Raw genomic sequence first — 23295 nt, forward strand, 5'->3', positions numbered from 1 at the left:
CAATGAGCATTGGTATATCACATATAAACATTACAATCTCTAGATTATCAATAACAGAACTATAAATATTGACAACAATTTACAATTTTGATAAAAATCTAGAGTTGAAGATATGAGAATGTTAAAAAGTAAAGATCATTTATAGAAGGTGTTTTCTCATTTGTTAAGCAAAGAGATGGGAATAACTAGTGAAATATTAAATTTCCTAATGACAAAGTTGCTATGAACAAATGCAAGAGAGACTTGTGAGACTGGGCATCAAAATGATAGATAACACAAGGCCAACAACAACAACAAAAATTATTGGTGCCTTGGGTTTTTTGATCCGTTCCTGGGATTATTTGGGGTGCTGATTCAGAAAATTGCATTGGATAGACCACATCAGCTCTAGTTTGTTAGATATGATTGAATTTATTATTATTTTTTTTTTTTACCGCTGTTTAAGAGCCAAACAAGAACATTGCAAAACAAACAAAGGGTATATCAGAGTATATATTTCTGGGGGGTAATATGATATAAATTTACTCCAAAACCCACCAGGAACAGAGAATTACTTCAAATCACTTTAAAAGTCCCAACTTTAGATCTTCTTTGTGCTCATAAATCAATGATTCACAGGTGCCATGTGTTAAAATAAAACTTTCACCAGTATGCAATTCACAGCTTAATCATAGCACACAAACTTATTAACATACTAGCTTTATAGCCCGTTACATTAACGGGTGTTAGAATATGTGTGTGTATGTCTGTCTTTATTTCTTTCTCTCTCTCTCTCTCTCCTTAGCCGCTTTCTTTTTCCTTGGCTGTCCACAACCACCCCTTGTGTGCTCCCCCTGTCCATTCTTCCTTCCTTTTACCTCCCCTGTGTACACCACCACCCCTTCACTGCTCCCCTTATCCAGCAGTAGCCCTTCTCCCTTTGTTTTACCCCTCCCCTGTGCATCAGCAACTCTTCCTGCTCCCCCTGTCCAGCAGTAGGCCTCCCTTCATTTTCCCCCCCCCTGTCCATCAGCACCTCTTCCATCTCCCCCTGTCCAGCAGTAGGCCTCCCTTTCTTTTCCCCCCCCTGTCCATCAGCACTTCTTCCTGGTCCCCCTGTCCAGCAGTAGGCCTCCCTTCCTCCCCCCCTGTCCATCAGTGCTCAGTTATTTAATAACTGCCTTTAATTTTGAAGCTAACTGCAATTGTCTACTCCTTTATGCCTTCTCTTTTTCTCAGCCTCTGTTCTTGTCTGCTCATCTTTTCATATCACTAATCCTATTGAATGTTGTGCTGCTCAGCCTGGGGAGGAAGGCCGCTGCAGCTTCGCGCGACTGGTCCAGTGGGAGTTTGGTCGGTGTCGAGCGTGGTACTCGGTTTCCCACACAGCGCCGCGCTGTGCTTGGAGCGTCTTTGGCGGAGAGGGGAGAGGCCTGTGCGGGAGGAGAAGCCCCGGAGCTGCCGCCATTCAGCGCCTGTACACCGCGCTCCTCAGCATGAGCGGCAGCAGCCGGCAAAGGACCAGCTCGTTAGCCGACTTGGGCTCGGGGTCTTCCGGTGTTGGAGGAGCGGAGCGGACTTCTGGAGGCTCAACGGGGATTGGGGGGGGCGAAGACGACGACGATGAAGAAAGAACCGTAGGCGCGCATGTGCACTCCTGCAATGCCACGGACCTACAGATCAGGGATTACAGATCACGCAGATCTTAGTGCGCATGCGCGTCTAGCGTTTTATTATATAGGATATAAATGGCAACAATGTCACATAGAATTGAATCTTTCAAAAGTAACAAAGTTTCAAAAAAAGGCAAATTGAAAACACTTACCCCTTCTTCTACAAAGCTGCGCCAGCGGCTGCCGCGATGCAACAGCCCTGACGCCCTTTAAATCTCTATGGGCTTCGGGGCTGTTGCTGCGCGGCTTTGTAAAATAGGCCCTTAGCTTTGCAGATCTGAAACCCGGCTTTGACACGAGCCGCGTTTTGCAGTAGCTATTAAAAAAAAAAAAATGAGTAGCAAACATTTATGGGCCAAATAACCTGAAACCCTTGAGGCTGACATCTTCCAGACTGCTAGAATAAACCTTTAAGAAATCAAAACCCTACTATTCAAAAAAAAAACTATACAACCTCCCAACCGACCCTAACAAGTAACCAACCCTAAACTCTTCTTCCCTACTAGTATTACTCAATTCTCCTCCCTTCCCCAACTTCTCCCCTCTGCCTCCTCTATTAAACCTTCCCTATACAGTAATCCCCCTGCATCTACTATGTAAACGTCCCCTAAATTGTAATTCCTTGCATCTATTATGTAAGCATCCCCCAATTGTAACTTCCTAGAAAATCCCAGCTATCTTATACTATATCCCGCTTAGAACTGTAAGCATCCCCTAAATTGTAACTTCCTGGAAATGTCCAGCTGTCTTATACTGTAACCCGCTTAGAACAGCAAGGTAAAGGCGGAATATAAGTCACTAATGTAATGTAATGTAAGAATTTTTGAAAACAGACGCCACTGGTGAGAACTCACGTCAATCAATTAGCTAGTGGTTCTGCAAGGGCAGGAGCGAAGGAAGGTCGCTCCTGCCTCAATTCACCACTAGTCCAACAGGGATACTTAAGGTACGCGGGGGAGGCAGGAGGAAGATTAAAATAATTAAAATCGGGCTGGGACAGGAGGCGGGAGGCATTTCACGATGCTTATCCCAGGAATATGCAACAGATTTTCCCAAGTCCACATTAATAATGGTGCATGGACTTTTCTTTTAGAATTTGTCCAAACTGTATTTAATTCCTACTCTGAAAACTGCTTTTAGCACATTCCCTGGCAAAGAATTCCAGAACTTAATTATATGTTAAGTGAAGAAATATTTTCTCTTTAAAATACTATATAATTTTTGGTGTGTGAAGTTTATCGCCAGAAGAAGGGTCAGAATGGTCAGGTTTCTTCTTTTTAACAAACTTTTATTGAACTTAACTGGCTTTCTGGAACCATCTTTGGAAGTCATAATGCAAACTATTAACTTCAGTTATATGAATGAAGCTTTTTAGGGTCTTAAACTAGTATATTTCCTGATTTATTGAACATAATACAATGCCTGGTGTTTCAGGCTTAAAAAACAGAACTCTGGCTCTCAGAGTGATTTGTCTATTGAAATTTCCTTGCTATTGGTGGAAATTAAATTTCATGACCTGAAACCACTTCAAGATTATCTAATGTTAAGCGAAAGTGTTAATGTATTTTGATTTAGAACCAAAGAAATGAAAACTGTCCAGTCTAAAACTGTTAGGTTGGCTGATGTCTAAGCTTATTTTGGATTATTCCCTTATTTTCATTTTAATGATGCCACTTCCAACTTTTTATGAACAAAGATTGTAACTTTTCTAATTGTGGTCTGGAAATGTTCATTTGGTATTATTTGATTATTTTCCTATTCATTTTATATATGGTGAATGAATTAATTATGAAAGTATAAATAAAAAATATTTTCTCCAATTTGTTTTATATTCTACTTAGTAATTTCATGGCACACTTTCTGATCCTTGTGCTTTTTAAAAGAGTTAAGCAGGAAATTCATGCCTAAACATTCCACTCTACACGTCAGCCATCTTTTCTATAAGCAGAAGAGCCCTAGCCTCCAGAGTCATACCAAAGGTGGATTAGTAGAAGTGTACCCAGAGTGCAGTAAATAAGAGGGTGCATTGTCTGCAGAGAATTAAAAAAATAATAAAATTGACTGCTTTTTGTTATCACCATGTACCAGCAATTTTGTTGTACGTATAGAGAGGAGGGGGAAGTTAAAAAAAGTTCTGCCCCAGGAGTCAAATACAATAGATACACCATTGCTATCCTTTGTATCCTTTACTCATAAGAGTTATTCCACCCCATTTAGCATTTTGGTCATCCTTCTGAGTACCTTTACTAATGGTTCTATAACTTTTTTGAGATGCAGTGACATGAATTGAAAACAAAATTCGAGATGCAGTTGCATCATGGATTGATACAAAGGCATTATAATATTGATTTATACCTTTCCTGATACATTTTCTAAAATTCTATTTGCTTTCTTGGCTGCTACTACACTGAGTAGAGAATCTCTAACGCTCTCTCTCTCTGAGGTGGGAGGTGCATGTGCTCAGAAAAGTGTTTGGAATTTTGCAACTCCCGGGATTGCGGGAAGGGATTGAACACCTAGCGTACTGAATCTGGAAGAGATGTAACAGAATCCTCAATTATGATTTAACAGCCCTGAATAACCTTGTGTCATCAGCATATTTGATCACCTCCCTCATTCCTGTTTCCAGATCATTTATAAATATGTTAAAACAAAATAGGAATCCTGCACAGATTCCTAGAGAACCCCCACCATTTACCTTTCTCCTATATTCACATAAGGCCTTTTAACTGTAAAGTACTACTAACAGTAGCACATAACATATAAAATCTGGAGTCAGCCCAGTAACTATCAGATAAACTCTCCCTTATCAGACACTTTGGAATACAGCAAACCTCAAACAAAAATACATTCCAAACATAGACAGCAAACCTGCCAGACCAAAACACTACCCCTCAGCCCCCAAATACCTATGCAAGGCAGCACTACAAATTACATCAGGACCTAGAATAACAATACTTCAACTGGGAAAACAGAATAAGTTACAAAGCTATGGATCTTCACACAAAAATGACCATGTTTCCCCGAAAATAAGAGTGTCATATTAATTTTAGAACAATCAAACCAAAAAAAACTGCAGGTGAATGTACACGATGAAGGCAGTCTTTATTGTGACAAATAAATCTTTTGAATAAAAACCTTTTACCAGGTAAGGGACCCAACACGGAACTAGGTCTCATTTTCAGGGTATGTACATGATCATCTCTCCCTTCCTCTCCTTCACCCCAATTCTTCCTCTTTCCTTTCTCTCCCCCACATGTACAGCATCTTTCCTCCCCCATCCCTCGTGCAGCAGGACCCTTGCCCAGCTTCCTTTCCCTCCCTCCCATCCCTTGTGCAGCAGGACCCTTGAGCAAGCACTCACTCCCCCCTCGAGCATCCGCCATGCAGCCAAATCCCCATCTTTCCCTCCCTCCCTCCCATCGGAACCCGGCCATGAGCCCTACTTACCTCCCTGTTAGAGTGCTGCCAGCCCGACGCTGCTTAGAGAGGTAAGTAGGGCTTGCGGCCGGGTTATGATGGGAGGGAGGGAAGGATGGGGATTCGGCTGCATGGCAGGTACTTGGGGGGGAGGGGTACTCTCTCAAGGGTCCTGCTGCACAAGGGATAGGAGGGAGGGAAGGGAAACTGCCGGTAAATCCCGGGACTAGGGCTTATTTTGAGGGTAAGGCTTACATGAAGACCTACCCCGAAAATCCTGCTTGGGCTTATTTTCAGGCAAACACAGTAAATACTAATGAAATACTATATATATTCGAATATAAACCCATCCAAATATAAACCAAGGTAACCTTTCTCCCCCCAAAAAGGTTGACCTGAATATAAACTGAACTCATGTCAGTCTTGCAAGGTTAGTATGGGAGTGAATGGCCTAGTAGTTACAGCTGCTGCCTTAGGACCCTGAGGATATGAGTTCAATCCCAGCCTGATCCTTGCGACACTAGGCAAGTCACTTAATCCCTCTACCACAGTTAAATTGTGAGCCTGCAGGGACAGATAAGGAAAACACTTAAGACTACCTGATTATTATTTAATGTATTGTAACCATTTTAGTTGAAACTCTTCATGAAAAGGCAGTAAATAAACATAACAAACACTATGGGAACTCGCATCAGCCATTTTGAGTAGTGAGACTTCATGGGGCAAGAGCATAGGAAGATCGCTCTTGTCCTGGCTCACCACTGGACCACCAGGGCTTAAAATAGGCCTGGGGAGAGGCCTGCAATGGTTCTGAGGGAAAGATTCAAATATAAAAAATCTAGGTTAATATTCGAGTATATACATTACCTCACCTCTGTCACATCTGCAGAATATAAAAGAGTCCTTCATCTAATGCAGTGGTTCCCAAACCTGTCCTGGGGGACCCCCAGCCAGTCAGGTTTTCAAGATATCCCTAAAGAATATGCATGAGAGAGATTTACATACCTGTCACTTCCATTATATGCAAATCTCTCTCATGCATATTCATTAGGGATATCTTGAAAACCTGACTGGCTGGGGGTCCCCCAGGACAGGTTTGGGAACCACTGATCTAATATAAAGGATCACAAAGTGCTATTACTGTTTCATCACCTTTGCTTATCCACCTTAGAGATTATAGCTTATGAACTGTAGACAGATTCTTTCTCTGGCATGATACAGGGGTTGAGATGCATATTAGCAGTTAATTTGAAAAAAAAAAGTGATCAATATACCCTGTCGTAGATGAAATTCTTTCCTATTATAGTATACAAAAATCTAGTGTATTTGGAGACAATATCTTGAATATCCAGCACTGGCCCTGGAACTGGATTTCTCATTTTAGCACAGGCATGAAATTCAATGGTCACTTACCTGGTCCTGCGGATCCATTTTTGTCATCATACGGTCCTCTAGGAGGTTAAAGGTCAGCACTTGCAGTACATAAAGCTGGTGAGCCATCTCATTATTAATGGCTCTCTGTGCCCGGATAACATGCTGTGAAGGGAAGTAGATCCACTTAAGATGACAAATGATTTTAGTCTTTCAGTGAAATATCTTTCAGTGAGGATATACATTTGTTTGAGAACAGTGTACTATACACTGAATAGCTAATACAGGTGACAAGAAAGGTGCTTTTCAAGTATCTGATTATATGGTAAAATTATGGTCATACCTGTTAATTTTCTTTCCTTTAGAAGCAGCAGATGAATCCAGAGACTAGTGGGTATAGCTCACATCGACCAGCAGGTGGAGATAGAGAACTGATTAACCGTTGGCCTTAAAGCCTGGTGTTCTTTCTGTTTATTCAGTTATGCACTTTGCCCAAGCATCCCGAAAGGAGAATGAGCAGCCACAAACTCCATTCCAGTAAAAAATGTGTCTTTCTCTTCTGAATCCCATTGATATTTTCTCGTTTGACGTTTCTTGTGTTTTTTTTTTTTTTTTTTTTCTGACCTGAAATAATACACTTACCAACCATAGCCCCGGCTAACCTAATGACCTAAACACCCTACACACAGCCCGTGCACTTGGGGAGGGGCTCTGGATTCATCTGCTGCTTCTAAAGGAAAGAAAATTAACAGGTATGACCATAATTTTACCTTCCATAGCAAAGCAGCAGATGAATCCAGAGACTAGTGGGATGTAGCAAAGCAAACTCAAACTGGGTGGGACGCCAATGCCGCCTCTGCCAGCACTGCCGCGCCAAAACTCGCCTCTGAACGGGCTGCTACATCTAACCGATAATGCTTTGAAAAAGTATTCCCTGACGACCAAGTGGCCGCCCGGCAAATCTCCTCTAATGACATCCCCCCGGACTCCGCCCAAGATGTAGCCAAAGCCCGAGTGGAATGAGCATGAAGGTGCTCCGGTACCTTCTTCCCTGACAACACATATGCCGAAGCAATAGCGTCCTTGACCCAACGCGCAATGGACGCTTTAGACGCCGCCATCCCTTTGTTTTTACCCGCGAACGCGACAAAGAGATGGTCCGACCGGCGAAAAGCATTCGTCACCTCCAAATAATGGAGAAGCATACGGCGGACATCCAGGAGCCGTACCGACAAAAAACGCTTCCCCCAATCCTCCTTCCTGAAGGATGGCAGAAACAGACTCTGGTTCACATGAAAGGACGAAATAACCTTAGGCAGGAAGGACGGCACCGTACGCACCGTCACCCCAGCCTCCGAGAAACGCAAAAAGGGTTCCCTGCAAGAAAGCGCTTGCAGCTCTAATACTCGCCTTGCTGAAGCCATCGCCACCAAAAAAACTGTTTTTAGTGTGACATCTTTCAAAGTGGCCGCTGATAGGGGCTCAAAAGGTGCCCCCAGCAATTTCCCAAGGACGAGTTTAAGGTTCCAAGTTGGACAAATTCGCTTAACCGGCGGCCGGATATGTTGAACCCCCTTGAGGAAACGTACCACGTCCGGCTGAGATGCGAGGGCTGAGCGAGCCACCCGGCCCCTGTAACAGGCAATGGCCGATACATGGACCTTTAAAGAGTTATATGCTAACCCTTTCTCTACGCCCTCCTGCAGGAACGCCAGAATAGCCGGCAGAGAAGCATGGAAAGGCGCAATTCCGTGTCTTCCGCACCAAGCCTCAAAGATCCTCCAGACCCTCGCATAGGAGGCTGACGTTGAAATCCTCTTAGCCTTAAGCAGGGTGGAAATCACCCGTTCTGAATAACCCTTCTTTTTCAGCCGTGACCTTTCAATAGCCAGGCCGTAAGACCAAAGCGGCCCAGATCTTCCATTAATATTGGACCCTGAGTTAGCAAGTCCGGAGTTACCTGGAACGCTACCTGCTCGCCTACCGACAGCAGCATCAGATCCGCGTACCATGGCCGCCGTGGCCAATCCGGAGCCACCAGGATTACTCTGCCTCGAAAGCGAGCGATGCGTTGCAACACCCGCCCTATCATGGGCCACGGCGGGAATACATACAGAAGGGAATTCGGAGGCCACGGGAGAGCTAATGCGTCCACCCCTTCCGATCCCTGTTCCTTGCGTCTGCTGAAGAACCGAGGCACCTTCGCATTGCGGGAAGAGGCCATGAGATCCATCTCTGGCACCCCCCATCGACGGACTAGCAGGCTGAACGCTCGAGCCGACAACTCCCATTCTCCCGGATCGAGAAGAGTTCTGCTGAGGAAGTCCGCTTGCACGTTTTCGTGCCCTGCAATGTGGGCCGCCGACAGAAGCGGAATCTGCCCCTCTGCCCACCGAAACAAAAGTCTTGCCTCTTCAGCTAACTGCGGGCTCCGGGTACCCCCCTGACGATTGACATACGCGACCGCCGTGACACTGTCCGAAAAGATCCTGGTCGGTCTGTCTTGAACCAGGGTCTGAAAAGCCCGCAGCGCCAACCGGATCGCTCTTAATTCCAGTAAGTTTATGGGCCATTGAGCCTCCTGGGAAGACCACCTTCCCTGCACCGACGTGTGCATGCACTGGGCTCCCCAACCCTGCAAGCTGGCATCCGTTGTAACCACCACCCAATCCGGTGTGGCCAACGGCATGCCCCTCCAAAGAGGCCCGTCCTGGAGCCACCAGCGCATGCTTTGAGCCGCTCGAGGACTCCACTGGAGACGCACATTGTAGTTCAGAGAAGCTGGAGACCAGCGAGAGAGCAGAGACTGCTGTAAGGGCCTCATGTGGCTCCGGGCCCAGGGAACCACCTCCAGAGTCGCCACCATGGAGCCCAGCACCTGCACATAATCCCAAACTCGAGGTCTGGGCGACCCGAGAAGGAGGCGAATTTGTGCCTGCAATTTCTCCCCCCGATCTCGGGGTAGAAACACCTTCCCCAGAGCCGTATCGAACCGCACCCCCAGATGCACCAAAGACTGCGATGGGGACAAAACACTCTTGGGAAAGTTGACAATCCACCCCAACGACTGAAGGAGAGAGATCACTCTTTGCGTCACCGACAAACTCTCCTGCCGGGACGAGGCGCGGATCAACCAATCGTCCAAGTAAGGGTGTACCCGAATCCCTTCCTTGCGGAGAAAAGCGGCTACTACCACCATGACCTTGGAAAATGTGCGGGGAGCCGTCGCCAGGCCAAAGGGCATTGCCCGAAACTGAAAATGTTGGCCCAGAATCGCAAACCGCAGATACCGCTGGTGCGGAGGCCATATCGGAATATGGAGGTACGCCTCCTTGAGATCGAGAGACGTGAGGAACTCTCCTGGTCTTACCGCCGCAATAACCGAGCGCACCGTTTCCATTCGGAAATGGCGCACACTGAGGAATCTGTTGACTCCTTTGAGATCCAGCACAGGTCTGAAGGACCCCCCCTTCTTTGGTACAATGAAGTATAGGGAATAAATCCCGCGGCCTACCTCTTCCGGGGGCACCGGTACCACCGCCCCCAGATCGAGCAGCCCCTGAAGAGTCCTGCGGACCTCGGATCCCTTGGCCCTGCCACGGCACGGGGACACCAAGAAAGAATCTACGACGGGAGCGGCGAACTCTAATTTGTACCCGTCGTGAACAATGTCCAATACCCATTGGTCGGACGTGACAGTGGCCCACTCCGCCCGGAATGCCGAAAGCCGACCCCCTAAGGGAAGGGCGGAGGGAGCCAAGCCCCCGTCATTGTGGAGGGCGACTGGCTGGGGTACGGGCTGACTGCCCTGCAGAGGGTCTCGCCGCCCGAAAGGAACTTCTCTGCTGAAACCGAGGTCTCGAAGCAGAGAACGGGCCAGATGCAGACCTGGAAAAAGGTTTACCAGCCCTGGCTCGCCTAACATCCCGGAAACGCGGTCTAGACGAAGCGGCCCGTACCAGGGGTCTAGCCCTGTCCTCCGGTAAACGCTGCGTTTTGGTATCCCCAAAATCCTTTACCAGTTTATCCAACTCCGCTCCAAACAATAAACCCCCTCTAAACGGGAGTCTCACCAGCCGGAGCTTGGACGCTGCATCGGCCGCCCAATGACGGAGCCACAAGGACCTGCGGGAAACCACAGACAGAGACATCTGTTTCGCAGACGCCCGAACAATATCATACAAGGAGTCCGCCAAATAAGCCAAGCCGGACTCCAAATTAGCCAGTTCCGAAGGGACAGTACCTCCAGACTCCAGCAATAAATCGGTCATCCCTTGTGACCACTGCAGACACGCCCGCGCCGCGTAAGAACTGCAGATTGCGGCCTGTAAGGTAACTGCCGCCACTTCAAAGGACATCTTTAGGGAAGCTTCAATCTTTCTATCCTGTGCATCCTTGAGTGTCACGCCCCCTTCTACCGGCAAGGTAGTTCTCTTAGTCACCGCCGCCACCAGAGCGTCTACCTTAGGCAATTTAAACCTGTCCAGTTCGGACGGTTCGACCGGATACAAGAGCCTCATGGCCCTTGCCACCCGCAAACTGGCCTCCGGCGCCTCCCATTGCGCCGAGATCAGCTCCTGTATGGCCTCATGTACCGGAAAGGCCTTAGACGGCCTACGGGTACCTGCCATCAAGGGGTTACCGGACCCCGTGGCATCTTCCTGAGCAATGTTCAAACTCTGCAAAGCGTTTGAAATAAAAGAAGAAAGCTCTTCTCTATGGAACAACCGGATAGCCATAGGGTCATCCCCCTCCCTACCCGGGATACTCTCCGTGTCCCACTCCAAAAGCTCCCCTTCCTCCAATGACTCAGGCAGGGAGAAAGGAGATCTGGGCAAAATATCCACTGCGTCCACAGCCCCTAGCCTGCGCTTCTTAGCCCCCTGCGACTGCCCCGGGGAGCCTGCTGCCCCTGCCGTGGGTCTAGCCGCTGTCCCCTCCCCCCCCCGTAGAGGTAGAGGGCACCGGAAGGGACCGCCCGGCCCCCAGCCCCAGCTGGGTAGGCTGCGAGCGCTGTAACTGAAAGGCCTGATGGAGCAACAGCACAAAGTCGGGCGAAAATGCCCCCCAACTAAGAGGCACTCCCCCGCCCTGCTCCGAGCCGAGGGGAGGGGCCGTGCCGGCCTCCAGCGCTGACGCCTGTTCCCCCGCCGCCTCACTCTTGTCCTCCGTGGCCGAGTCCTGCAGTAACCCTGCATCGGCTCCGAGCGGCGGGGACATTGCGCAAGACTCCCGCACCCGGGACATGGCCGCCTCGCAAGCCGCCAAAAACGGGTCGTCTGCCTGTGCTTCCAAGCACCCGGCAGAGCAAAGACCCGCCCGTGTTCGGCGCTTCCCACAGCGCGAACACAGCTGACTAACTTCTGCAGCCATCCCCCCTCGGCCTGATCAAAAAGCTCCGACGCGGTTTTTTTTTTTTTTTTTTTTTTTGTTACACACGCGGCGAACGCCGCCGAAAGACGACTCCGCCCCCCAAGACGCCCGGCACCCGGGAAACGCGACCACCCTCGAGGAAGGCAAAGAAAACACTCACCCGGTCCGCCGCTTACCCCCGAAGCCAGGCAATCGTTGGTAAATGTACTGAAAGCCGAGTTAACCACTGCCCGGCTCAGTACTAGCAGGAAGGCTCCATTTTTTTTTTTTTTTTTATACTGGAATGAAGAAGCCAGCCAATATCCTGCACCTGGAAAGGAACCCCTCTATCCAACGGAGGGGAGGGTGGAGCAGGGACCTGGGAGGGCCCAGGTGTACCTCCCAAAGCCGGCACCAATCAGCCAGGCACCCCCACCTACTGAAGAGAACTAGTCTCAACAGAGGAATCCTACCGGAACACCACTTCAATCTATCCTGCAGCAGGCAGAGACCAGGAGCTAGAAGGATAGCTCCAACCCTGCTGGGAGATAGAGCAAAACTGAATAAACAGAAAGAACACCAGGCTTTAAGGCCAACGGTTAATCAGTTCTCTATCTCCACCTGCTGGTCGATGTGAGCTATACCCACTAGTCTCTGGATTCATCTGCTGCTTTGCTATGGAAATACATATATGTATACACACACACAGTAAATGCCATTGTGGTTATGCATATAGCATAGAATCAACATTCTTGCAGGTTCCTTTGGCTGTTGGACAATAATTTTCACTACGGATAGACTTAAGTACAGTAGAATTTCAGCTATCCAGCACCCATGGAGATTGGTGGATACCAGATAACTGTTTTTCTGGTTAACTGATAAAAACCTTGTCTAACAGTCTCAATTCCCCCCTGCCCTGAAGCACCAGCGTGGCAGCTATCGTAAGCTGCAAAACCCTCCTCCTTCCCTAAGCCACGAACCCCCTCACTCCCTCCTTCCTTCTCTCTCTTCCTTACCCAAAGCACAGCGGTCAGCAGGAGGCAGCCTCAAAACAAGCTGCTCATGGCCAGCCCTGGTAGGGGCTTTTCCTCTGATATGTCAGAAGAGACGCATCAGAGGAAAGGCTCTGCCAGGGCTGGCCACGAGCAGTCTGTTTTGAGGCTGCTTCCTCTTGATTGCTGCGTTATGGGTAAGGAAGATAGAGGGAGCGAGGGAGTTCACAGCTCAGGACCACCACCTACTTCTGCCACTAAGGGGCTTGAGGGAGGGAGGAAGGCTTTGTGGCTTAGGACTGCTGCTGCACTGGTGCTTTGGGGTGGGAGGGAGGATGGCTCGTAACTTCTTCGGGGGGCTTGTGGGAGCGTTTGCAGCTTCAGATGCTGCCCCGCTTGGTGCTTTGGGTTGGGAGGGAAGTGGAGTTCACAGTTCAGGACTACTGCTGCTGCTTGTAGCTCTTTGGGGCTTGAGGGAGGGAGGGGGTTTGTGGCTTAGGATCGTTGCTACTGGTGCTTCATGGGACTTTTTTTTCCCCACCAGCAATTTTTTTTGCCAGTTAGGTGAGAGTCCCAGTTAACTGAGACTCTACTGTATGTGGGAGTGAAGAAAGGAAGGTGGAAAAGGGACCCTTTCCTGGAATATATGCCCTAAGAAAGGAGTGCAGTTAAATGCAGATTCAAGAGCAGGCATTTACATACAGAAGAACTTCAGTCTATGCTATTGATTTAATTATTCAGAGAGAGATAAGCAAGGCAGTGCTGCAAGACAGCCAGGAATAAACATCCTACCTCTACCAGATGGTATCACTCAAAATAAGGAAAAGTTTAGGAGAAAACAAAAAGGAGAATCTCATTCTAGGATATCATGGTACACATACACACACACAATACCTCACTCGAACGAGGACTTTCCTGAAAGGACCTAAACACACAAGCCAATATTCAAAATAAATTATGCAAAATTTGTTAATGTGTACATTTTTAAAACTTGACAAAATTTAAATACCTAAACAGCTTGACAATATCCATATAAATGTGAGCTAGGTTAAAGAGAGAGTACAATATTGGTCCCCGTACCTAAAGAAGGATATGGTGATACTCGAGAGGTTCAGAAGAGAGCGACGTGTTTGATAAAAGGTATGAAAAATCTTTCATACGCTGAAAGATTAGAGAGAATGGGGCTTTTTTCGCTGGAGAAGCGGAGACTTAGAGGGGATATGACAGAGACTTATAAGGTCACGAAGGGCATAGAGAAAGTGGAGAGGGACAGATTCTTCAAACTTTCGACAACTACAAGAACAAGAGGGCATTCCGAAAAATTAAAAGGAGACAGATTCAGAACCAATGCTAGGAAGTTCTTCTTCAACCAACGGGTGATGGACATCTGGAACACGCTTCCAGAGGGAGTGATAGGACAGGGTACGGTATTGGAGTTCAAGAAGAGATTGGACAATTTTCTGAAGGAAAAGGGGATAGAAGGGTATAGATAGAGGGCTAGTATACAGGTCCTGGACCTGATGGGCCGCCGCATGAGCGGACTGCTGGGCATGATGGACCTCAGGTCTGACCCAGCAGAGACACGGCTTATGTTCTTATGTTACAAATAGCCCAAAAATTATCCATTCAACAATGATAATGGTTATTACTAACACAGTCGCTAGTTAATATCTACAGTCAAAACACCACTATGTGAGGGCAGTGGGGGAGGGGTTGACATCAGTGGGGCTTGCTGTTTCGATGCATGTACTACTTTTGAACTGTACTGCTGTTTCGATGCGTTGTTTTTTGTTATAAATAAACAATTACAAAAACAAAAAACACCACTATCTATACAGACAGCAGCACTCAATATATTAATTATGGTAAGTTGAACATGGTACTTTAACTTAAACTTATGACCACACCAGCTGAAAACTGACATACAATATTCATAAGCATGGTATCAGCAATTAAGCCAATAATAAAAAAAAAGAGTTAAAATAATTTTCACTGCAAGATGATGCTGTATTCTGGATGTTCCTCCAAGTGACAAGTCACCAAAACATGTTTTTAAATCACTATCTTGTCTGCAGGTTAAAATTCAGTTCATTCACACTTCATAATTATGATAGTTATTCAAAATCCTACTGATGTGGCTTGTGTTTAGGCTAAGAAGATGATAAAATTGAAATTTATTCCACTTTGGGAATTTGCTTTCACATCTTTTGTCTGGATTCTTTGAACATCCAGCAGCATTACACGCCATAATAATCATCATATTGTTAGGCTGCAAAGACTGCTTATACATATATTACAACTAGGCTCTAAAGTTCTTTTATCTTTCCTTACCGTTAAGATGATGGAGCGAAGCTGCTTCTGTGTCAGAATGCTTGCCATTTCCTGTTTTGACGAAAATTGGAAATTTAAGACTAAAATAGAGTAACATTTACACACATAGCAGTAAATATTCAGCAACGCAAAGCGTATACAGATATAAATAATTTATCCATGACTTCCAGTGGCCTAATCTGATTAAGTTTATAAAATGTCGGCCTAACTTTGCACAGCTAACTTATCCATATAAGTCTGGCCCTACTATTTGGGCAATCACATATGTATGCTGATTATTATGAATATAACTTAAGGCCCTGCCCCTGAAACACCTAGGGCCCCTCCTCCTGCTATCCATATGCTGGCCTACATGACCAAAATTTATATAAATATAAGCTATGGTTGTTGTTTTTTTTTAATGTTAAAGCATGTATGCAGTCAGCCCAATGCTGACCAGATAAGCAGTTTTCAATATTGCCTCCATGACTTGCTGCAACATGGTTATTTGGCATGAAGACCCATTTAATATAGGTGGTTGACTGGAATTGAGACATTCAGGTCAGGAGGAGCTCAGTTCTCCTTGTATTTTATAAAACAATCTCTGTATGTAAAGTATGCAGAGGTGCATATGTTTGCCTGTGTATGCAGCAGGAGCAGCCATTTTGTAAATATGTATGTATACAAAAACATCAGCAACAGCTCAGCAATTTCCACGTAGAAGTGCCATCACTTCTGTATATAATATGGCCATTTCACAAATCTAATGCCAAACAACTAGTGAAGCTGCAATTATTTTAAAATTTGGAAGCAGAAATAAAAAATAGGGGACTAATGAGACCATAACCCCTTATATAAAGCCTTAACCAAAACAAGCACTTTTGAATATCTGTGCTTGCCATTAAGCTGCTGCAAAATCCCACAGTGATGTTTGTATTCCCATTCAAGATGGGGAATACAGATATAACTTTTTACTTGCCTTTCAATCTCTGCATCCTGTTGCTCTGTAGTGTGTAAACAGGATCTTTCTGAAATCACTACACATGTAAATGCCACTATTTCCTCATGTAAATGCTTCAAAAATACTGTAATCTCCTTAATCTCTTTAGCTGATGTACAATGCCCAGCATGTTTGTCAAGATATTAGAAATGTGTAAAGAAACTGGACACACACCTTTGTTTTCAATCAGAGCATTCCATTAACACAAAAAACATGAAAAGAAAAAAAAAACAACCCCAAAACCAAAATAAGTTGAAAAGTGCAAACTTATAGTGTGCCAACATGGTATATTTTTCCTTTCTTCATTTGCAAACTCATAGATGTCTGTTTGGAGGCTGGGTGTGAAAAGACAAAGGAGTTGTCATATGTGTTTGTCTGTGTCTATGCATACAAACAAACAAACAAACAGAAGAATGGAGCCTCTCCAATAAGCATTTTTATTTTGTTGAAACACATCTAAAATAATTAGACAGGAGAAGCAGGAGTACGGGCATTTACTAAAATAAAAGAACTATCCACTTTAACTACAGATAGATGGCAATAGACAGAAAGGAAACAGAATGTAAAAGCTTAGATTTGTAAATTAGTCAGGTAAAAAGAAATAAAACCAAACAGAGAAAAAAATTATAATACTTTTTAAAATTGGACTAAATACATACTTTGATCGCTTTCAAAGGCAATACCTTCCTTCAGATCAGAAATGAGCAAATGATGACATACAAGAAGAATATACAGTGGTACCTTGGATTACGAGCATAATCCGTTCCAGGAGCATGCTCATAATCCAAAATGCTCGTTTATCAAAGCGAGTTTCCCCATAGGAAATAATGGAAACTCGCTTTGATGCGTTCCCCCCCCCACGAGAACTGGCATTGCTCCCCACGAAGGCCCCCCCCTGCGATCCGGCACCCCCCGTGATTCGGCACCCCCCCCACGCGATTGGGCACCCCCGCCACGATCTGGCACCCCCCCCCCGACGCGATTGGGCACCCCTACCGCCACGATCCGACACCCCCCCCCGCCACTTCTTACCCTGAACATGAACTCGCAGGCCTTGAGCATGCTCAGATGCTCAATGCCTAGCAGAAGAGGAGGCCGATCTTCGGGCACCGGCACCAAGCACAGGACATGCCGGTGCCCAGATGAGGGTAAGAAGCGGCGGGGGGGGGGTGCCGGATCGTGGCAGGGGGGTGCCAGATCGGGGCGGGGGTACCCAATCGCGTCGGGGGGGGGGGACGGATCGCGTTGGGGGGTGCCAGATCGTGGGGGGAGGGTGCCGGATTGCAGGGGGGGGGGGGCGCTCATAAATCGAGCCATGCTCGGTTTCCGAGGCACTGATTTTGCAAATGTTTTGCTCGTCTTGCAAAACACTCGCAAACCGGTACACTCGTAAACCGAGGTACCACTGTATATGTAAAACATAAAAGCATTCTAATGAGAGTCTCATGGGGAAAGGTATATAATTTTATGGTTTATAATGTGATAGGAAAACAAGACCTTTTTTAAGCCCATTGTGCTAGATGCAGTGACGGATCAGGAGTTTGTTGGCTCCTGGGCCAATGAGCACATAGGGGCCCCCTCCCTCTTTACCAGCTGCAACTGTGCAAGTACACATATAACATCTGGATACTGTTAGTGTTATAGCATATGGACATGATAAACATTAGGGTTTCAGCAATATTTATAATTATATTTATTACATTCCTGAAAAACACACCCACTTGACTACACAAGTAGGAATATGCAGGGGATCCATCCCTTGGTGGATGTCAAAATATTTCACCATTTTCACTTTCAAAAGTTTTGTGTTGCTGGATGATTTTGAAATTTCAGTTTAGTTCACTTTTCTCACCATAAAGCCATTAATATAGTACTCTGGTCTGACAAAATTCTATAGAGGGGTTTGATGTGATATATATGTAAATTCAGTTATGTCTTAAATATGTTTCTCCAACATAGTACCGTATTTTCACGCAAATAACGCGCACCCGTATAAAACGCGCACACGGGTAAAGCGCGCAGAAATCACGCTGATATGTACAAAAACTTTGGTATACCGCGCTCACGGGTATACCGCGCATGCTGCCCGACGCTCCTTTCGCCCGCCCTGACTTTCCGTGCGCTGTCCCGACTCTCCGTTCACCCCCCCTGACTTCCGTGCACTGTCCCCCCTTGAAGGTCTGTCCCCATCCTGAAAGCCTGATGCCCCCCCCCGACGTCCGATACATCCCTCCCCCCGAAGGACCGCCGATTCCCCAACAATATCGGGCCAGGAGGGAGCCCAAATCCTCCTGGCCACGGCGACCCCCTAACCCCACCCCGCACTACATTACGGGCCGGAGGGATCCCAGGCCCTCCTGCCCTCGACGCCAACCCCCCTCCCCCCAACGACCGCCCCCCCAGCCGACCCGCGACCACCCTGGCGACCCCCACGACCCCCCCACCCCCCTTCCCCGTACCTTTGGTAGTTGGGCCAGAAGGGAGCCCAAACCCTCCTGGCCACGGCGACCCCCTAACCCCACCCCGCACTACATTACGGGCAGGAGGGATCCCAGGCCCTCCTGCCCTCGACGCAAACCCCCCTCCCCCCCAACAACCGCCCCCCCCCAAGAACCTCCGACCGCCCCCCCAGCCGACCCGCGACCCCCCTGGCGACCCCCACGACCCCCCCACCCCCCTTCCCCGTACCTTTGGTAGTTGGCCGGACAGACGGGAGCCAAACCCGCCTGTCCGGCAGGCAGCCAACGAAGGAATGAGGCCGGATTGGCCCATCCATCCTAAAGCTCCACCTACTGGTGGGGCCTAAGGCGCGTGGGCCAATCAGAATAGGCCCTGGAGCCTTAGGTCCCACCTGGGGGCGCGGCCTGAGGCACATGGTCGGGTTGGGCCCATGTGCCTCAGGCCGCGCCCCCAGGTGGGACCTAAGGCTCCAGGGCCTATTCTGATTGGCCCATGCGCCTTAGGCCCCACCAGTAGGCGGAGCTTTAGGATGGATGGGCCAATCCGGCCTCATTCCTTCGTTGGCTGCCTGCCGGACAGGCGGGTTTGGCTCCCGTCTGTCCGGCCAACTACCAAAGGTACGGGGAAGGGGGGTGGGGGGGTCGTGGGGGTCGCCAGGGGGATCGCGGGTCGGCTGGGGGGCGGTCGGAGGTTCTTGGTGGGGGACGGTCGTTGGGGGGGAGGGGGGTTTGCGTCGAGGGCAGGAGGGCCTGGGATCCCTCCTGCCCGTAATGTAGTGCGGGGTGGGGTTAGGGGGTCGCCGTGGCCAGGAGGGTTTGGGCTCCCTTCTGGCCCGATATTGTCGGGAAGTCGGCGGTCCTTCGGGGTGGGGGTGCGAGTGGTCCTGCCGGGGGGGGGGATGTATCGGACGTCGGGGAGTCGGCCGGGCAAGAGGGCTTGGGCTCCCTCTTGCTCCGATCGTGGATGCGGGTGCGGGTGGGAGCGCGTGCGAGCGGTCGTTCGGGGTGGGGGTGCGAGTGGTCCTGCCGGGGGGGGGGGGGTGTATCGGACGTCGGGGAGTCGGCCGGGCAAGAGGGCTTGGGCTCCCTCTTGCTCCGATCGTGAATGCGGGTGCGGGTGGGAGCGCGTGCGAGTGGTCGTTCGGGGTGGGGGTGCGAGTGGTCCTGCTGGGGGGGTGAATCGGGCGTCGGGCGGGGTGGGAACTATGTTTTAAAACTTTTGTATACCGCGCTCACGCATATAACGCGCGAGGGGTATGCGCGGTAGGTAAAAACGCGTATAACGCGCGCGTTATATGCGTGAAAATATGGTATCCTTCCTCACAGTTTTTTGTATTGAATAACATACACTGTATTTTTTTAATATAAGCATGTGTAGGATCCCCTTGGGGTGAATGTTTTTCCAATGTGAGTGACTGGGAAGGGGAGGGGGGGGGGTCCTAGGTTATGTTGGCACAGTTTGCATCTTGGTTTATTGCAAGGATGTGTGCCATTCTCTTTTTTAGTTCCACTGGGAATTTGCTTTTCATTAATTTTTGTTTCACATTACCGGCAGAGGTGGCTATCAGAAGGCAACAGCAGCTATAACTGGAAATCTCTCTTTCAGTAATTCATACTTAAAACAGCAATTCCTTCAAAACACCCAAGGAAACATTATTACAGTACAAAGAAAAGAAACCCACAGAGAGCGTGCTTCTTGCCGTGACATACAATTCAGAGTGGAAAAATGGAAAACAATCATAATAGATCTAAAGCCACTACTCTAGGAGGATGAATTACTGAGCAGAGATATTCCCAGCTCCCTCCTCACCCCTACCTTTCTCTAAGAGACTATCCTTAGAACGCTTTTATGTTTTACATATACAGGTAATCCCCAGGTTAAGAACGAGTTCATTTTATAAATCATTCTTAAGCTGAATATTGTATGTAACTTGGATCCTGTACAGTACATAGTCTATATAAACATTAAAGAAACAGTCCTCAAAATAAAGTAATGTACTTGAAATAGAAAGAAAAGACAGGAGGTTTACACTTACTTTTGTTCTTCATCCGTCCCACTGTTCTTTCTCCACCACATCCAATATTTCTCCCTCTTATCTCTCTCTTCCCCATGTATCTGTACCTCACGCCTCTCCCACCAACATGTCCAATATTTCTCTCTCCCTCCCTATACCCAACAATTCACCTCTTTCTTCATTTCCCAATGTGCACCATCTTTCTTTCCCTCTCACTCACTCATGCCCAATAATTTTTCCCTTTCTAGTCCCTCCTCACCTCAGCATCTCTTTCACTCCCTCCCTCCATTCTTCCATCATATGTCCCAAGTTCATTCTCCCTCCCTCCTTTCTTCCTCCCTTCCCTCTTTTGGTTGGTTTATGCTCCCTCCCTTCCTTCTATGTCCCAAAGTGTCCCCTTCCTCTCTTCCTGTCCCAAAGTGACCCTCCTCCTCCCTTCCATGTCCCAACGCAACCCTCGTAGTTCTTTCAGGACAGGATTAATTCTTTGAGAGCCCTAGGCACACAAGTACACTGGGCTCCCCCCCTGGACCTGCCCCGCCCATGGGAATGGACCCCATCATCCCCAGACCCACCATCTGTCCTTTTCTCAACTACCCTTTCATCCAGCATCTCTCCCTCCTTCCCACCACCCCAGGGTCCATCTCTCCATTTCTCTTCCCAACTACCCTGTCCTATGAATGCTGCTGGCTTGACAAGTAGTGTTTGTGAATCTCTGAGATTCCCAGCCTTGATAAAGATGTGCGAAACGCGTTGGCACTGGGGAGCTTCATTCTAAAGCTGAAGCATGTTCTCTTTGAAGCTAAGTTCATTTAAACTATTTAAATTATTTAATTCATTTACTAAGTATAAAAGAATAAGAAAAATCACTAAAAAAATTATTATAAAAAATATACAAAAATGCATTACGCAGGGATGAATGAGGAAATGACACAAACTGAAGAGTGCTAATACTCATAGGTCATATCTGATATCCTGTTGCGCTACGCATATGAAATCAGTTCATGTACCATAGATAACATCCACCTGCTATTGTGCTTTTGAACTTATATATATATATATCTATATATATATAAATTCGGAGGTATGTATGTGTGTATGTATGTGTGTGTGTATGTGCTGCGATCACGCAAAAACGGCTTGACCAATTTGAACGAAACTTGGTATGCAGATCCCTCACTACCTGGGGTGATATGTTCTGGGGGTCTCGCGGCCCACCTGCACACGTGGGCGGAGCTACAAACAGAAAATCAGATTTCACCCATTCATGTCAATGGAAAAAATGTAAAAAGCTGCCATTCTCACAGTAATTCCAACTATAAAACACTTTCTATGACACTATAACCACTAGGGACATCGTTTCTATTCTACCACGGACACCATACATATAGAGTTTGTATGTTCTAACTGTGTTTGTAACTGTTTCCTTCATGCACCCCAGTTCATAATGTAATTACATTACATGAGTACTCACATATGCTGAACTAGGAACACAGGTTCCATTCTGAACCGGGAAAAAACTGCATGGAGTTTCTTTTCAACCTGAGTTTCCACATATTGAGTTGTTTAAATCAATACTGAAACTTTTGGATGCCACTTATTCCAACAGATCTTCCTTTTCAGTTTAAGAGATTGCAAATTCCAGTAAGACTTGCATTCTCTATCACAATCAACAAATCACAGGGACAGACTATTACATACTGTGGAGTGGATTTAAGATCCCCCTGTTTTTCCCATGGACAACTCTATGTTGCTTGCTCAAGGGTGGGTTCACCCAAGAATTTATATGTTCTTGCTCCTGGAGGTGAAACTAAAAATGTTGTTTATAATCAAGTTTTGCGTTAGTTGTATTGTATTCATTTTGTCAAATATTTCACATTATAATTTGAATATTGTACTTTTTATAAAGCTGTAAAAAAATAATTTCATTCACCACTATAAAGTATCTTTATTTGAATCCATTTACAGTGTTATTGCTATAATTAAATACCCGTGCAACGCCGGGGCATCAGCTAGTATATATATATATATATATACACATATATATTTACTACAGAGCAGGCAGGGAAGGAGATGGCCTGAAGACAAGAGAAAGATTAGATAAGGCAGTAGGGAGAGTGGGAGAGGCTGAATTCATGGAGGGCGGAAAAGAGAGAAAGATGCTGGGAAAGAAGAGTGGGAAAGATACTAAATCCACAAATGGAAAGAAAAAAAAAGAGAGATGCTTGTCATGAGATGAGGAGAATAGGAGCAGAAAGGGAACAGAGGGAAAAGCTGGACAGGAGAGGCAGGGCCACAGGGGAAGGGATGGAAACACAATTAATAGAAGGGAGAGAGAGAGGGCAAATGCATGGAAGGGAGAAAGAAGACAGATGCTGGATGGAAAATGAGAATCAAGAGGATGATTAAAGCAGAAATGACAGTAGGCAGAAAAGAGAGTTTCTTTGTTGCTTTTTTGTAGCTGTATTGATAAATGTTTATAAACAAAAAATGGAAATAAAGTAATTAGACTCATTTTAATACATATTGAACTAACCAGGTCAGGATAGGAAACCATAATAGCAGTATACTGTACTGACCTGAAAAATGAGGTTTTGGCCTTTGAAAGCTAATTCATAAATGGATTAGCCCAATAAAATGGTATTTTCTTATTTTCCATTTTTGTTTTATTTCTGTTGTTAATTTGTAAGGTGGCAATTGTTATTTATCAGGGTTTTTTTTTTT

The 23295-nt window shown here is 46.8% G+C and overlaps 1 protein-coding gene across 5 annotated transcripts in view; it reads right to left on the reverse strand.

Moving 5' to 3' along the window:
- Positions 1-23295, reverse strand: part of ELMO1 (engulfment and cell motility 1) — a 668619-nt gene that overhangs the window by 376324 nt on the left and 269000 nt on the right. For all 5 annotated transcript variants that reach the window (XM_033930221.1, XM_033930218.1, XM_033930220.1 and 2 more), the window contains 2 exons: positions 15119-15169; positions 6486-6608 (listed from right to left, as the gene is read on the reverse strand). In XM_033930221.1, coding sequence (XP_033786112.1) covers positions 6486-6608; positions 15119-15169 — 174 coding nt within the window. The remainder of the gene's footprint in view (positions 1-6485; positions 6609-15118; positions 15170-23295) is intronic.

The sequence above is a fragment of the Geotrypetes seraphini genome, chromosome 2, assembly GCF_902459505.1.
Source record: "Geotrypetes seraphini chromosome 2, aGeoSer1.1, whole genome shotgun sequence".
In the NCBI taxonomy this organism is placed as follows: domain Eukaryota; kingdom Metazoa; phylum Chordata; class Amphibia; order Gymnophiona; family Dermophiidae; genus Geotrypetes; species Geotrypetes seraphini.